At 52.4% G+C, this 16,021-nt stretch overlaps 4 protein-coding genes across 4 annotated transcripts; 2 read left to right on the plus strand and 2 right to left on the minus strand.

Annotated features, from left to right (window-relative positions):
• Window positions 1-354: 354 nt before the first annotated feature.
• COCSUDRAFT_45911 (hypothetical protein) lies at window positions 355-6,923 on the minus strand (the record flags this gene model as incomplete). Its single annotated transcript, XM_005652041.1, has 12 exons — window positions 6,885-6,923; window positions 6,061-6,169; window positions 5,799-5,952; window positions 5,467-5,579; window positions 3,656-3,787; window positions 3,340-3,432; window positions 2,616-2,797; window positions 2,390-2,491; window positions 2,177-2,282; window positions 1,725-1,903; window positions 975-1,211; window positions 355-507 (listed from the first exon to the last, which is right to left on the minus strand). Exons 2-12 carry the CDS (start codon window positions 6,128-6,130, stop codon window positions 355-357), a joined length of 1,521 nt encoding a protein of 506 aa, XP_005652098.1. The 5' UTR covers window positions 6,131-6,169; window positions 6,885-6,923.
• A 620-nt stretch (window positions 6,924-7,543) lies between these two features.
• Window positions 7,544-9,525, plus strand: COCSUDRAFT_5855 (MC family transporter: aspartate/glutamate; the record flags this gene model as incomplete). Its single annotated transcript, XM_005652042.1, has 6 exons — window positions 7,544-7,645; window positions 7,780-7,998; window positions 8,110-8,181; window positions 8,306-8,539; window positions 8,904-9,110; window positions 9,469-9,525. Coding segments are annotated over 6 exons (891 nt in total), but the record flags the coding sequence as incomplete, so codon positions are not given.
• A 1,045-nt stretch (window positions 9,526-10,570) lies between these two features.
• COCSUDRAFT_34871 (DMT family transporter: UDP-galactose/UDP-glucose) lies at window positions 10,571-12,042 on the minus strand (the record flags this gene model as incomplete). Its single annotated transcript, XM_005652043.1, has 6 exons — window positions 10,571-10,779; window positions 10,886-10,987; window positions 11,083-11,342; window positions 11,456-11,622; window positions 11,761-11,874; window positions 11,980-12,042. 6 exons carry the CDS (start codon window positions 12,040-12,042, stop codon window positions 10,571-10,573), a joined length of 915 nt encoding a protein of 304 aa, XP_005652100.1.
• COCSUDRAFT_34872 (PLP-dependent transferase) lies at window positions 12,014-14,700 on the plus strand (the record flags this gene model as incomplete). The annotated part of the gene is made up of 8 exons (XM_005652044.1): window positions 12,014-12,101; window positions 12,633-12,725; window positions 12,838-12,992; window positions 13,101-13,368; window positions 13,542-13,705; window positions 13,815-14,008; window positions 14,134-14,231; window positions 14,441-14,700. 8 exons carry the CDS (start codon window positions 12,014-12,016, stop codon window positions 14,698-14,700), a joined length of 1,320 nt encoding a protein of 439 aa, XP_005652101.1.
• Between the last annotated feature and the right edge of the window lie 1,321 nt (window positions 14,701-16,021).

Consider the following 16,021-nt stretch of genomic DNA (forward strand, 5'->3'; position numbering starts at 1 on the left):
GGGACGCCTTCAGCAAATTCCCACTTGCAAAGCGCTTGTGGGATGTGGAGGCTCCCACAGTGAAAGGGTCCGCAGTGTCTGATCCTCGATATCCTAAGATGCTTCCGACAAGGACAGACCATGTAAAGGTTGTAGTGAAGGGTCAGCCAGCAAGCAAAGAGTGAGAGCTGTTAAAGCAAACCTGCTATGCCAGACGTGATCCCACCCACCATGCAAAATGAGTGCATGCATGCTTGTCACTTTCCACCTGAGAAGATTGTGCACAATTACATGGAGTCAAGACTGATTGCATCACACCACAACAAGCCAGCACAAAGCCATGACAGGAGCATCATTGCAGCACCAAAAGCCTCCTCAGTCTTCATCCTCTTCGTCCTCAAAATCATCATCCTCATCATCATCGTCGTACACACTGGCAGGTGCAGCAGGAGCAAAGCCCTTCTTCTGTGATGCCGACTGCTGCTTCTGCTTGTCCGCTTCCCTGCGCTTGCGCGCCCTTTCCCGCTCCTGCCATGCACCCACAACCGGAATCAGCTCCTCATCGGAGGATCACATGCATACCTTCTAAAGAGGCCCTGCACATTGCACTGCACATTGTCTATCCTGCTCAGATCTAATCACTTTGCCTCTAACACTTTTGCACCCATGCATTCAATCACGTAATGTACTAATCACGTGTATTCTGCCCAGGGTGTGAGGGGCATGCCCTACAGCATCCCTTCACGCTTTCTGAAGAGGCCTGAGGACTGCACTCACAAACGCAAACAGCACGCAACATGCCCCTTTCTGAACACTTCAATCTCTCATCTCTTAACCCGTCCATAACCAGAAAGTCAGCACTGCTTTGAGTTAGACCCAGAGACAATGCAAGACACACAAGGCACTGCAGCGCCAAGCAGGGACCACACCCTGCCTCAGAATTTAACATGCAGAGCGTGCTTCAAGCGCACGTCAGACCATGTACGGACCCGCACCTTTTCGCGCGCGATGCGCTCGCGCTCTTCCTGGACAAACTCCGGGTCGTAGGGACCGTAAGCGTCGCCCGTAACGCCGTCCTCCTCGAGCACTCTGTCCAGGACCAGCACCTTGAACGCGATCTGGGCCAGTAGCACCAGAGGGATGAGCCAGCGGCACTTCTTGTTGGGATCGTTGCGCCGCACAACCGCGGGGTCGTAGCGGTACGGTGCCCACTCCAAGCTCTTCTGGGTCACCTGCACATCGGGACCTCATGTGCTTACTTTGCATGCGCCTGACATAGCACACAGATGTTGCAAAAAGAGAATGGTAGTTAGGGCTCGGGATTCCAGGAGCGACCTCTTCTGTCCAAGTCCTTACTATCTGTGATACGGAGCGGGCATCAGCGCTGTTCGCTGGCCTATTTGTGGTGATCTAAAACTAGCCGCGCAGCTGGCACCGACTATAGCATGATTGCCCGGACGACATCTGCTTAATGCAATTTTGCATCCCCCCTGCAGGATCACTACCTACCTGCCAAAGCAGTTGCCAAATTAACAGTCCTAGGTGCTGGCTCAGCTGTAAGACAAGGCCACATTGCTGTGGAACTGTGAAGCTTGTGTGCTTGCATCCTCTGCGCAAAGTGTTCCTCAATTCACACAGAACATGCTTGTAAGGCTCCATCCTTCTTCGCATCATCCAGCCTTCCAAGCACCAAAAGCTCATGACAAGCTGCTAGGCAGATGGGCGGATGGGGAGTGGGCCCCCACCTGGCGCATGAGGTCGGGCAGCCAGGGGCGCTTGTTGCCGAGCAGCTTCTCGCCCTCGGGGCTGGTGGCCGCGCGCGACGAGTTCTCTATCAGCACCACCGGCAGCTCAGCTGACTTTGCCCCGCCGTGCTTGCGGATCGCGTCCCTCAGCGCCCCGGCTCGCCGATCCACGTACTCATCTGCCGGCACGCAAGTGTCGCAAGGTCATGGCAATGTCTATGACACCCTCAGAAAGTGCTGACAATTCAAAAAATTGGCCCTTACCCCTTGCATGTACTACCCCTTGAGGCAGCTGAGCCAGTGCCAGAAGTGTCTACAAATTCAGGCATCCAGAATGTGGTCCTACGCTATCATTAGTGCAGGCGACAAGCAGAGGCGACAAGCAGAAGATGTCGAGGAAGGTGCTCTGCTCGTGTGCAGGGAGCAAGGGTGGAGATGCGAAGGGGCCTCACCATATGTGAGGTCGTCTGGGAGGCTGGTGAGTCGCCCGTGTGTGAGGCCGATGAAGGTGTTGTCCCAGATGTTGTCACCCAGCGCCCGCGTGATGCCCTCGATGACCTGCAGCCCATTCACCCATCATCATCTTTGCCCAGTCACAGGAGCACTCACGTTGCCAGTCAGAATTGTGACACAGTGCTGGGATGAAAATGGATTGGCTGGGGCACCTGAACAGTGCTGGCATCCACCCTGAAGTCATCCAGGCGGTTCAGGAAGAGCACTGCGTCCACCGGCCGCCCCTTCACCTCATATACAATCCCTGACAGCGCCTGCTTGAGCATAATCAGTCCAGCTCAGCACACATGCATACAAACAGCATGGTGGACAGTAGGCACAGACTTCACTACGGCTTGAAAATTTTCATGCGCAGAGTCCTTGACAGTGAAAACGCACCGCGCCGTTGATTGCATCGCCTTCGAGCACTCCAGGGGTGTCGATGATGCTGAGGGTGAAGCCGGCAGCCACACGCGAGAAGCACTGCGCCTTGGCTGTGTCTGACTGCAGGGCTGTCACGTTGGCCACCCTTTCTGCAAAGATGGAGTTTGCTGTGGAGCTCTTCCCCACGCCAGACGCCCCTGTGCAGGTACATGGCATGTTTGAGACATTCACAGAAGTAGCGAATTCGATCAAGGCACAGCAACGTGCACTCACATGCACCAGCACTTTGCCAGACCCCCAAACAAAAGCAGTAAGCTGGGATGCTTGCCTATCAGCAGGACTGTCAGCTTGTTCTTCTTTTCATCCCTCAGCTCTCCCAGGAGCTCCAAAAAGGTAGTCTGCGTTGTGCCCTGCATCAATTGTGTGACACAATTAAGAAGGAACCCCAGGGATGGCTTTGCAGAGCGTTCATCATGTGGGAATGGATAGCAGGATTCTTACAGGAAGTTGGCGCAAGCCAGTCCACTCCCTTGGAACATCTTGTGGGGGCGGCCGCCTCGCTCCTGCTCCACTTGGGGCACCTGTCAGAAATGGTCACACAGATTGGGGTGATGTGCGAAACACAAGATATTGTCGGTGCTGAGTGCACATTGGGGTGCTCTCAACACATGGCCACTGTTCAAAGGTACTGCCTTGAGTAAGCAAAAGCTGCGATGCTGCAAGAATGAAGAGAACATACCTTGGCCTCCACGCCCAGCCAAAAGGGGTTCCAGGCCTCTTATGAAACCAGCATTTTGAAGGACTTCCAGCTGGTCCATCTCCTCCATATCGTCTGCAGGCCAGGAGAGATGTAGTGACTTTCAAGCGTATGAGTGACTTTTCAGCTCATCAAAATAATCGACCTCGATCTGGTAAATCAATGTACTCAGAGTATGCAGACAACGAAGCACTGCTACAAGCAGTCAGAACAGCACAGCCTGAAAGATCCACCAGTCGAAGGATTTCTTCAGTACTAGGATCGACAAGTTACACCGAAGGCCCCAGAAATTGCTGACCTTCCTCAACATCCCCATCGTCCTGTTCTTCAACATCGTATTCATCTTCGTCGTCTTCCTCATCGTACTCCTCGTCTTCCACGTACTCTTCTTCCTGAATTGTCATGGTGAGGGCAGCCGCCTGGGTGCAGGCTTTTGCACAAAGTTCCTTCACACGCTTCCGCCCCTTAAACGATAATTTGTCAATAAAGTTGCAGCAGATCTGGACAAACAGACAATAATAGCAGATTCCAGGCGGCTTTGCTGTCCAAAATGACCGGATAGCCCCTGATCTCCTAATTTGGTGACGTGCATGCATCTCAGATGTCTGAATGCCATGCTGGCTGTCACTTTCAGATGATGTTGACATGAAAAGAAAGCTGTATTTTGACCTTGCATGTCGCCCATAGTCATAATGTCACAATATTACTGTGTGAGCATTGCTCGGCGGGCTCCCGGGACCATGATATATCAATATTGCTGCGGTCACAGGAATTTTGAAATTTGGTTAAATCTGCAAAGTTGCATAAGCAGGTGCAGCCGGCTGCAGCCGGCCCTAGGGCCTGGGTACTGAGTAGCTACCTCAGGTCACCTATTGTATATTACAGGTGGCAGTTAGCGGGGCCGCGACCAGGGAACCTGCAGCTGCAAGGGAGCCTGCTATGGACTTACTAAGTGTAGTAGTACAAAGTGTAGTACAAAGTTCTGGAGTCACAAAGGCCATGAGCCCAAGAAAGCTTAAGCAGAATTATTTTGTGCATGCGTCAATCCCTCAGGGCAGCCCACGTTTGTGAGCCCCTGAGCACTTTTGCAAGTTGTTCTGAGAAGGCCAGAGGTGGATTAGAGTAGGGATTGACGAAATTCACCTTACAATCTTTGCCGTATAGCGGGACAGCACAGCTTGAGTTCATTCTTCAATCTCAAGCAGGGCCCCAAGTTTTGGTCATCAACAACAGAGCAAGCAAGATCATCCATAGCCGACTTAGTCTGTAGGCAGAACAAATAAAATTCCTGAAATAATTCGACAGGAGACACCCATGGGTGAATTCAATGGCCATGAGACACCAGGTGACATTCCAGCTGAGTCCAGCGTGAAGCTGAATGGGGTCGCCTACATCATTGCCTATCAAAGCCACCTCGACCTTTCAGAAAAATGCAAATAGACAGATCTGCGATTTCATGCGCAACGGAGCTGACAGGTTTTCTGGTGATAGTACTCGAGCGCTTCGGTGCGCGCATGGCATGCCTTCAGGCACAGCTGCTCAGCACCTGCTTCTGCTGCCGCCACTGCCGCAGCTGATGGCAGTCACAGTGGCAGCTGTGCAACACACACCAGCAAAGCTCAGCTGTCGAGAAGTGTCCCATCACACGTAAGCCCCTCTTGAATCCGCCCAATCTACAGGAGCACCTGAGAAGATAGGGCCAAAAAGATATGGCCTGCTCAAATCCAAATCAAGCTGCAAAATGAGGGGAGCTCGAAACAGTAGCAAATTCACAGATAATGTCGATTAGAGACTAGGAATTCTTTGAGGAAGCACCCACGTGCGGACCGCTCTAGTTCTGTGACTGTGATCATGCCATCCACCATGGGTCACTTGAGAGAAAGCTACAAACATCAAGGCAGAGCAAGCGCCACAAAATAGAGGGAAGTGCTGCCATGCAGGTGAGCGCCATCCAGGAAGATCAGAGAAAGAGGAATGCAGACATCAAGGCAGTTCGAGCGCCAGAAGACAGGAGGAAGGGCTGCCTCGCAAGTGAACACTGTGCAGCAGGCATGTAATCTTCATAAAGGAATGAAGAGCAGTAGAAAGGTGTGTAGCGCATCTGCTCACCTGCGTTAAGGGAGTCATCGGTGAAGCCGTATGAAGGGCTGATCGCTGTGTTGTAGATGAAGCGCGTGTTCAGGCAGTTGGCGCCAAAGAAGGCATTGGCATCATTGCAGCACCTGCAGGTCACACTCGGCATCAGAGGATCCATCGCATACAATGGCTTTATAAACACTCTCTTCCAAGCCTTAAAAACTCTCAAGAACAGCTGTCGGAAGGCCGTTTGGCACTTGTGACTGCACCTGCAAGTCTGTGGGCATGACAAGGCGAGGTATGAGGAGGCAGTCCTCTAAAAAAGTTTTCTGATGGCCCATGCAGGGATTGGATAGCTGACTCACGCGGTTGAAGGGGTGCCATATTGCCCAGAGTTGATGTTGTTGCGGATGCTGCCGCAGTCCAGAGTGTTGATGGCACTGGTCTGAGCCTTGACCGAGCTGATGAACGCAGAGCAGGTATTACGGATCGAGAGCCCCGATGAGATGCAATCCGCATCTGCACGCACACCCCTAATTCAGAAACCTCAAGATACATCAAACACTTGAATGATTCCTGCAGGCTACAAACTGCTGGTCAATTATCTCAAGAGGACAGGTTCCATACCTGCTGGTCTGAAAGCTGCAAGCAGCAGGCAGGCAAGGACTGCAGAGATGGCAAATTTGGTGGCAGCCATCGAGGTATACGTAGGAAACAGGAGCCGAACTTGAGCAGCCTGCGCAGCCAGACAGTGCATGACAGCCCTGTCAAAGCTCCCTGCTGGCGTCTGTGCGATTTCCCACCTGAATCTTCAGGATCGTACATATGTATAAGCAAAATTTTCTGCTCAATGATGTGTTTCTCAGCCCTCCACGGCGACTGATTTCCCAATCGCGACTCTAGCGATCCTGCCCCGGCCAGAGGCACACTTGAAAGCATAAGCGACCGCTTCAGAGCAGGATTGTCCTTGCGGGGCTCGAATTATCAAACCAAGTCTAAATATAAAACAAAGGGGTCCTTGAAATAAGAAGGGACTAGAGACAATGCCGTTCCGTGATCACTCGTGGACCCTTTGCCTTGCCAAAGCTATGTCCCTCCAGTTCCCCTCAATCTTAGTCTGTACCTATCCAAAAAATTTATATTAGCTATTCTACCCCCCGTCAACCATCGAGTCGGTTTCCTCGTGCATCGAGGGCACGTTGTAGGGATCCCGGAACTGCCCTCATCAGAGCCGCTCTTTCTGGCTCTAAGTAAGAACAACCTCGCCTGCGGCGATCTCTGGCCTTACAGACGGATTGAACTCTTTTTCAATAATGATCGCCCAGGGCGAGTAGCAGATCAACTCCAGCTTGTTCCCTAGTGACAGCTCCGCACGTCCGCACGTCTCTGTCAGCTGGCTTTCAACGCTTCTCGAGCACTCTGCCTATGTACTATGGTGCGTCCAAACTCACCTGGGGATCTCCTTGGTGATGCAGCGCTGTGTGGAATTGATTTTCAGTTTGAAGCGAAGAGCTGGCTCATATTCGAACGAAGCTTTCTGTCAGACAGTATACACATTTCCGACGAGGCGGACCTCCTGCCCATTCTTTGGTTTGGATGCTTTCTTCTCGTCTGCATCAGTACTAACGCTAATTTCTGGAGAGTGGATGGCTTCTTGAGTATCAGTATCATCCACTACTGATTCGCGATTTGATCATCCATTGCCTCAGCCTGAAGCGGCGCAAATAAGTTTGGCTGTGAAGTTTTTGTCCAAGAATCTTTAGGATTGCATTTGATGACGGCTTTCAGTGCATCCGTACATGCTTAGGATTGATGACCAATATCCCCTAAATTAATGCGAGGCAGCCAATCACGAAATTGACGTGGAGGCAGCTAGGAGGTTGCAAGTAGCCAAATGGCAGCGGACGCAGGATATGCACGCCCCAGCACGGCCCTCGAGGGCGATGTAATTAGGACATCAGAGGCCTCTGCCGACAGAACGAGGAGATCGACAGTCGCAGACAGCCCTGAAACATCCAGGCAGTGTGCAGACTGCTCTCCAACGTTCAGCAACCGGACCTATGAAGCGACTAAAGTGTATAACACTGAGATTCTGGAGAGCGGAAGGCTACTAGCAGCCGGAGGTGTGGCTGGGGCAGTATCTAAAACATGCACAGCGCCACTAGCCAGGCTCACTATCTTATACCAGGCAAGACGGCTGCCCTTACACTCTGTCCCGCTCCTGGCCTGCGTCTGCCTTTCTGTTGCCATAGCAGACCCTCGGCAGCTTGTCTCTCTGGTGAGCGTGCACCTTGCATGCTTTGCGAGGGCATCCACTGACATGTGGCAGCCAATGTCTATGTGCAGGTGAATGGCCTGGATGCTGTAGTTGGGACGTCAGGGCGCATAGGCCTGATGCAAGCCTTCCGGCAAGTGATCCAGCGAGAGGGAGTGATGGCGCTTTGGAAGGGCAACGGAGTGACTATTGTGCACCGGCTGCCCTACTCTGCAGTGAACTTCTGGGCGTACGAGCGCGCCACGCAGATGTGGCTGCAGCACTATCCTCAGCCTGCCGGCGCGCAGCAGGTGCCCCGAACGCTCCATCCTCACAGTTATGCATGTGGGACACCCAGACTGTGAGGCACTCTGCCTCATGCTGGACTTGGATCCACTGACGGCGCTGCTGGCTGCATGCAGGGGGCAGGCACGGCGGACATGCTGAGGAGGTTGGCGTCTGGCGGAGCAGCAGGCATCTGCGCCTGCACACTGGTGCGCTCTACTGTCTGTGTCCAGTGCTTGTTTGCCCTGCTCCCGAGCTCACGGTAAGACACTGCTCAAGCAATGCACCAGGAAGCTGGAAGGTGATCTGAGGGCGGGGTGTGGTGCCCCACAGGCATATCCGCTGGATCTGGTGCGGACGCGGCTGTCGGCGCAGACAAAGACGCAGTACTACACGGGCATAGTGCATGCGATGAGGACGATTGTGAGGGACGAGGGTGCCAGGGGGCTGTACCGGGGCTTGGGGGCCACGCTGCTGCAAGTGACCCCCAGCCTGGCCATCAACTACACAGCCTACGGCACCCTGCGCTCCCACTGGCTCCAGTCGCATGGTAACAGCTCGCACACGGTGAGTGCTGCGCCGCCTCCAAACGCCAGAGTCCTCTGTAGCCGCGGCCTGCGCTGCTCAACATTTCGTTGCTGAAAGGCAGCTGCCTTTGCGCATGCTGTGACTTGACGTTGTACCAGCGTTTAGAGAAGGTGCCGCGAAAGGGGACAACCCAGCCAGCCTGAAGTCAACCCTGTTGCGCATCTGTTCCTGTCCTCTTCCGTCCCTAAACGTTAAGGAACAGTCAGAGAGTCCTCGACCTGAGGACAGCTGAGAGGCATCATTCAGCTGCGGCTGCGAGAGCATGTTGGAGCGTATGGAGAGGACTGTATTGGGGATCCAGCTTGTGCCAGGGCAGTGTCTGACGGCAGCGCTAAAAACGCAGGTTACCATGAGCCTGCTGTGTGGCGGGGCGGCGGGGCTGATATCATCGACGGCGACATTTCCCCTGGACCTGATCCGGCGGCGCATGCAGCTGGAGGGGCAGGCCGGCACGCGCAGGTACAAGGGCTACGCTGACGTGGCCAGGTCTGTCATGGCCAACGGCGGCCTGCGCGGCTTCTATGCCGGCATCCTTCCTGAGTACTTCAAGGTGGGTCATGCACCCACAATCCTCTAATGGCATGTACCGGTGTACCATGGTCAGCATTGTGCGAATCGGCAAGGATTGGATGCGGCCATGAATGGCACAACGCTAATGGTGACGGGTAGACAATGGCCAGCATGGTGCAAACGCGCTTCCAAGGTGGATGATGCACCAATGCAATACACCCATGCCTGTTGCTTACAGAGGTCACCTTGACACAATAGACGGGTGCTTCACTGGCTCCTTCCTTTTTACAGGGCTCAAGAGACAGGACTAGACAACAACTAATCTGACATATACTGTCCGAGCTTGCTCTGTTCTATGTGTGCCTTCCATTGACTCCTGCATCCGGTTGCTTGTGCAGGTCGTTCCTGGCGTTGCCATTGGCTACTGCACATATGAGTTCATGCGAAATTCTTTGGGAGTGCAGACCAACCCCGGCGCAGAGAGATGAACAAATTTTGGCGCCAGGAGATATATGCAACGAATGTCCTATCAAACACCTGCTTGGCTTTCTGGCCCAGTTGACGGATACATAAGGTAGATGTATAAGTAGATAAAAGATTTCTATGCTTGGAAGCCTCATGTTGTAGGCATTGTTGCCACTTCACATAAATTCAGAGGGCTTCTAAGGGGACTCCAGAAATCCCTGACAAAGAGAACCAACTGACAAAGAGAACCAAAGGCTCAAACTTGATTGGTGACTCTGAGTTAATTTATTGCTTTGGATTTTGAACCTTGCTGTGTTTTGAGGATCCTCAGGGTCACTTGGACATGTGTGTGGACGTTTCTTTCTAGATCTAAAAAGCGAGTAATGCTTCTGATACATTTTGTGACGCACTGTGTGGTGCCACCCACTGCTATTGCAATTGACCTGCATGATATATGTGCTGAGTGATGTGGCAAAGGAATCAAGTGTCACGAATGACAGCAATGAGATTGTTACAATTGATCCTTCCCTGGCCCTGTATCATTCCAGAACAGTTGCGGTCATGACCAAGCCTGGACAAGGCGGCATCTCATTTGCGACATCTAACGCTGCAGCTGCTGTATCACTAATTTAAATCTATCATGACAAAATCAATTGAGCTGCTAGCACTTATCCAAGCCTTAGAGTTTCAGTGAGCATTTTGATACATCCATTTGGTTATGTTGCCTATTTCAGTACATCATGCATTTCATTCCAAGATGCTTCAGGATATCCTGTGGGCAGGGATGGTATCTGCCATGCCAGGTGATTCCATATCCCAGGGAGGGATGGCACCTTCCTTGGTAGAATAGCCGGCCTTGACTGGCTCTCTGCCGGGGCTCTTGTGCGGATGCAGCGGCTTCGTCTTTGCTCCCATGAAGGTCTTACAGTACAGTGCCACAAACACAACCGCCGTCCCAACCCTGGTTACAGCAATACGACGTGTCAACAGTAAGGTACCTTTTTGAATATGCTCTTCCAGTCAAAGATACTTCCTTCAGGACTTCCTACAACAATTTCCTAAGAGAAAGGATTGTGAAGCTTGCACAGTAAATGCAGGAGATGAATCGCACCATTGGCCTGTAGACAGGGGGTTGCCAAATACAGCGCTGGACACCAGGATAGACAAAAACTGCCGGGTGGTCATGACAGCAGCAAAGAGCAAGGCCCCAAACTTCTTGATGGTGTGCAGAATGAACAGCTGCCCTGCTCAACAAACACCCAAGCTCTCGGAGGCACTTTGTAGGGCCCTTCATTCATGACATCGATTCTGCATTGCAGAGCAGAGGGAAGGGAGCAGATGATAACTCACCCACAGTGGCTGACAAGGAAAGGACAAAAATGGAAGAAAGCGCCTCTGGGTGCCTTGCGATGAAGGCAAGGGCAGGCAGCAGCTGCCCTGAAGACACCAGGCCTGCAATCCAGACATACATGCATGGATCGCAATCACGGGGCAAGGATGTCCTTTCTGGAGCATATAGGTGTTCTTAGTGGGCATGGGGCACCCACCGCACAGGCTAACCAGCGAGGAGAACAGATTGACGTAGAGCATCTGGTTGTAGGTGCTCATGTTGTAGCCCTTGAACAGCTTGTCCTGGAAAGTGGACGTGAAGCCATCAAAGCCCAGATAGCCCAGCATGAGCACTGACCCCCACAGAACCGCGTCCGATTTCGCATGCTGCCTCTTTGAGGACACAGGACCAGTCAGAAAGAACAGCATCAGCCCAGTAGTGATTGCCACTGCCAGTACGTAGTCCCTCTTCTTATACCTGCATACAGCACATTCCTCACGATGCAAGCATGTAAATATAGCCAGCATGCAACAATTAGGGAAGATGCGACTGCTTGCATGGCACTGCTGTATTTGGATAGCGGTGCCCACCTCTTATGCAACATGATGCTGCCCCATGCCATCACAGGGATCATCTTGGCGCACTTGCCCAGTGTTTGCAAGGGGAAGGTCACATACTTCAGGGCCTCATACTGGCATGTGGTGGCCAATACATTAGACAGCGAGACGACTGCGTAATTATAGCTCGGGGCCACTGGCTTCATGGTCTCCCCCATCCGCTGCAGTTAGGGGTGCCACATAAGTCTCCCTTGCATTTTGAGCACTTTTTAAGTACGACACTGGCAGAGCAGGTTCGTGCAGCGTGCGCACAGAGCGGCCAATTGGCAGTTACACACCAGTAAGCAGCCGACTGCCAACGTGCACGTCACCAGGCGGTTGCAGAGAACAAGGAACAATGAGAATTTAAAAATGTCTTCATCTTCCCCAAATGGCCTCGTCATAATGCGTTCCTGTGTGAGGGGTAAGTCTCAAGGCAGTGTTCATCAATATGCATGAGGCATGAGATCTGATACTTAAAAGGGATGCTGTTCATCCTGATCATCAAATGCACTCGCCTGGAGCACACTGTAGACCATCAGGCTGAGGACGATGCCTGCTGCGTGCGCAGCAATTTCCATCCTTCCACTGCCAGCAGCATGCAGCGAATTCCATGCCTGGCTCATCTCATCAATCAAGGGTATGCATACAGCCCGCAGGCGTCCAAAAAAGACGCAGTGCTTGTTCAATCTCTATGATGGATGCAAGTATAACAAATAATATTCTGGGGGCTGATAAAGGGGATGCACGAATGGAAGAAATACTTCTCAAGTCCTCAGATATGCCAACAGAGTATCCGAACAAATCAGGAACGAAAGATGGGCTTCAGAAGCGCAAGTCAAGTCAAAGATGATCCACGTGGCTGATGACCTGGCAATGCAACTCGAGGAGAATTGATCTCGATCCCTGCGCTGATCGGAGCCAATCTGTCCGATGGTGTGGTATTTGAACCTTGTCGGATGGAAATTATTGAGGCTTTGGCATGATGTGTGTCGATAAAGAGGCCAGATGACATCATCTTGTTGACTCGACATGACAATCAGAACAAGCTACGGAGCACAGGCAGGATTTTATAAGTGCAAAAGACCTCCTTTTGGCCAGGGATTTCTCAGGTATTCGAAATGCACGGTTTTGAGTGCTGCCTTGAATGGCAATGGCCTCAACCCTCAAGTCTCAGAACGAGTGAGAGTCACAAACGCCCCGATCATCGTGAAGACAAAGCAATTTATCGGCGGTCGAACGGATGTGTTGTCCCTAGCCCAAGGTAGGCATCCAGCATGGCCCAAATCTGACAAATTTCTAGAGCGACCGGTTTGAGGTCACTGGTGAGAGAACATGAAAGTGAATTTAATGCACTACTGTGGTGCTTTTTGCAGGAGTTGTACATTGGACTCCTCCTGACAGCGCTCTTGATCTGGCCAGTGATCTTGTGAGAGACAGGAGCATCAGCGCATATGGCCCATGCGCTGGCCTGCCTGCGCTCGTAGATGCCCTTAAAGAAAAGCTTGCAGCAGAGAACGACTTGCCGGAGGTGTGGTTTTGCGCTCATTGTTGTAGCATTCCCTCCTGCCGTCCTTGGAGGATGGTCAGACCTCATATCAAGAGCCTATCATCCTGAGGCAGCTCATGTGTCATGCAGCATGAAGTCATGGTGACAGCTGGCGCCAATCAGGCCTTTACAAACATCGTCTTGACACTGCTGGACCCCGGCGACCGCATTGTCCTGTTTGTACCGTACTACTTCAACCATCTCATGGCCGTGCAAATGACCGGCGGCGCTGCCGACGTTGTGCATGGGCAATGTGACCCCCAGACGTGGCACCCAGACCTGGACTGGCTAGAACAGGAGCTGTCCCAGCCGGATCCGCCTAAGATGGTCGTTCTTGTCAACCCTTGCAACCCAACAGGTGAGTAATTTGCTGGCCAGGAATGCGCATCCTTCTCAGGCACACAGGCTGCCGGTTGGGGGCTTGACAAGAGAGCTGAATGCGCTTGCGATATAGTGCCCTGCATGCCACACTCCCCATGCTGAGGTATTGCTTAACGCAGGTGACTGACATTAAAAGTGTGCGGGCTGCAGGCGTGCTGTTGAGCAGGGGAGAGGTGGAGCGAGCAGCTCAGCTATGTCAAGATGCTGGTACTTGGCTGATCATGGATAACACGTATGAGCATTTTGTGTATGACGGGCGCCAGCACCATTGTGTTGCAGCCCCGCACATCATCCACATCTTCTCCTTCTCAAAGGTACACCGCCGGCATTTGCTTGAATGGAGCCTTGCAGAGCATGTGCTTCCCTCAAACCTGGTTATAAAACTCTAAGGAGGAACTTGACTATATGTATGCTGTGGTGCAGGCCTTTGGCATGATGGGGTGGCGGATGGGATACATAGCATACATGGACATGCATGGGCTAGCAGACCAGCTGCTGAAAGTGCAGGACACCATTCCCATCTGCCCCTCTCAGCTGAGTCAGTATGTCGCACTCGGAGCAGTTGAGGCGGGGCGGCCCTGGGTGTCTACCCAAATTGAAACTATCATTGCCAACAAGTAGGGACATCCTGATCAAGCCTCTGCCGCTCGCCGTACAGTCTTCACAAATCAGCTTCTGTGGGTTCTCAGGATTTTGCCAAGGTGACACAAGTCTGCTGAGCGTGCTATATGTGCTGTGTTAGGGACATGCTCATCAGTGCTCTGTTGCCTCTGGGCGAGCTTGGCAATGGCATTGCGGGAGGAGAAGGAGCCATCTATCTCTGGGCACGACTGCCAAAAGGTGCAGAACATCTCACCCTTGTACTTGTGCTCGCTGGATGCTATTTGAGGACACCTTGCATTTTATGCACCTGCTCACACGGTATAATTGCACTGTCTTTGGCCGAGGTTGGCCGTGCTGTTTGTTATTACAGCACAGCGGTTGCAGCAATGAAGAGGACATCCATACGTGAATGTAACAATCCTAAGGAGACATTTACTATTGTGCAGGCTGCGAGGATGATGAGGCGGTGGTGGAGTGGCTGGTGCGCGAGCATGCTGTCTGCATAATCCCGGGGTCCTCCTGCGGCGCGCCGGGCTACGTGCGCATCGCCTTTGCCAACCTGGAGCAGGAGGTGTGCCGGGAAGCTGCAGCGCGGCTGCGGCGGGGGCTGGAGCAGCTATGTTTGCAGGGGATGTCAGCTGTCCTGCAGGCGCCCCTTGCCGGCATCGCCAGCCTTCCCGCTGATGCGATCGCCACAGCGAGCTAGTAGAGCGGTGTGGCACGGACTGTTTTCGTGGAAAGCTAACAACGAGGAAAATTGTGCTGCGGTCGAAAGGATTGCTTATAAAAGAGCAGATACTAACGCCAGAAGGAAACGCCTGAGTCGTTTGGCCTTCATTAGCGTCATCTTGAGCCTGAAGCTGCAGTGATGGTGGTCAAGTAAGACTGGTGCCATTGCGCCAGGAATGGTCCTGCCTGCCAAAATGAGCAGGTGAGTAAATATCTCAATATAGCAATTTCATGCATGGTCAGGTGCTCATCTTGTTGCCAGACCGCCCCACTTGCTGATGGCATGTACTGTGCATTGCAATCCTATTGCAGCCTCTCATCAAACAGATTTATATCAACAGCGGTCTAAGAAACGCAATTAAGCTTGCCCAGACATGTGCTTGCTCGAGAATCTGCGTGGAGTGTATTTGTGCTCTGCAATGACCGAACCTGACGTAGAGTCCAAATCTGTGACTGACTTGTGTAACAGGCTTCCTGAATCCTTGTGCAATGCATGCATTTTCTGTTGCATCATGCAATGCAACTTGCAGCGCGAATCCGCCGGATTGCCCCTGAACTTGCCATTCAGTGGTGACATGTGCACAAGCAATGCATGCCATGATGATTGCAATGTGAACGTTATGTCACTCTTGCCTGCCACAGTGTCACCGTGACACCATCGGCTGCACAGTCCTTACCGCCTCCCTGCAGCTGCAGCTGCATGCATGTACATGTGCGCAGAGCGTGCACATGCCTGCTAATGCACCTTTGATCTAGCATCCTTTGAGCCAGAATCTCGCACGTCAAGGTGCATGATCAAGTTCTCGCAATAAGTAATATACTGTGGGGTAGAAAGCCCTCATGGCAGTTGGAAGAGCACCTGCATAGTGCCGGGAGCCAGACTTGGCCCTGAGCTACTAATGGCATGCCTATGATTTTCAGAGATTGATTGCAATTTTGTCGCGAGGCACAGCTCCTGTCATTCCTTTCTGTGTGCAGCGATTGCACCTGTGAACATCTCGCAAGGTGTGTAGCTTTCAAGCACCCATAAAGATACCTGCGTCCTTGAAATGTTGAAGTAGACACTGGAGATACAGATTCGTGTCCCTGTGGCAATCTGACATGCATCGAGCGCTTCTTACACTGCACAGCAGACGCTCTTTACAGCCTTCGGTGCTAGCAGCGGCCAGACATGCACTCGTCAGAGGTCCAAGAGTCGATGGGTCATCACTCTTGTCAACCGTCAGCGAGCCTCGGACTGAACCCATCGGGGCAATACTGCGAGTGAACGGCAGCTTTATATCCTGTTGTGGAGACAG

The sequence above is a fragment of the Coccomyxa subellipsoidea genome (assembly GCF_000258705.1).
Source record: "Coccomyxa subellipsoidea C-169, whole genome shotgun sequence".
Lineage (NCBI taxonomy): Eukaryota > Viridiplantae > Chlorophyta > Trebouxiophyceae > Coccomyxaceae > Coccomyxa > Coccomyxa subellipsoidea.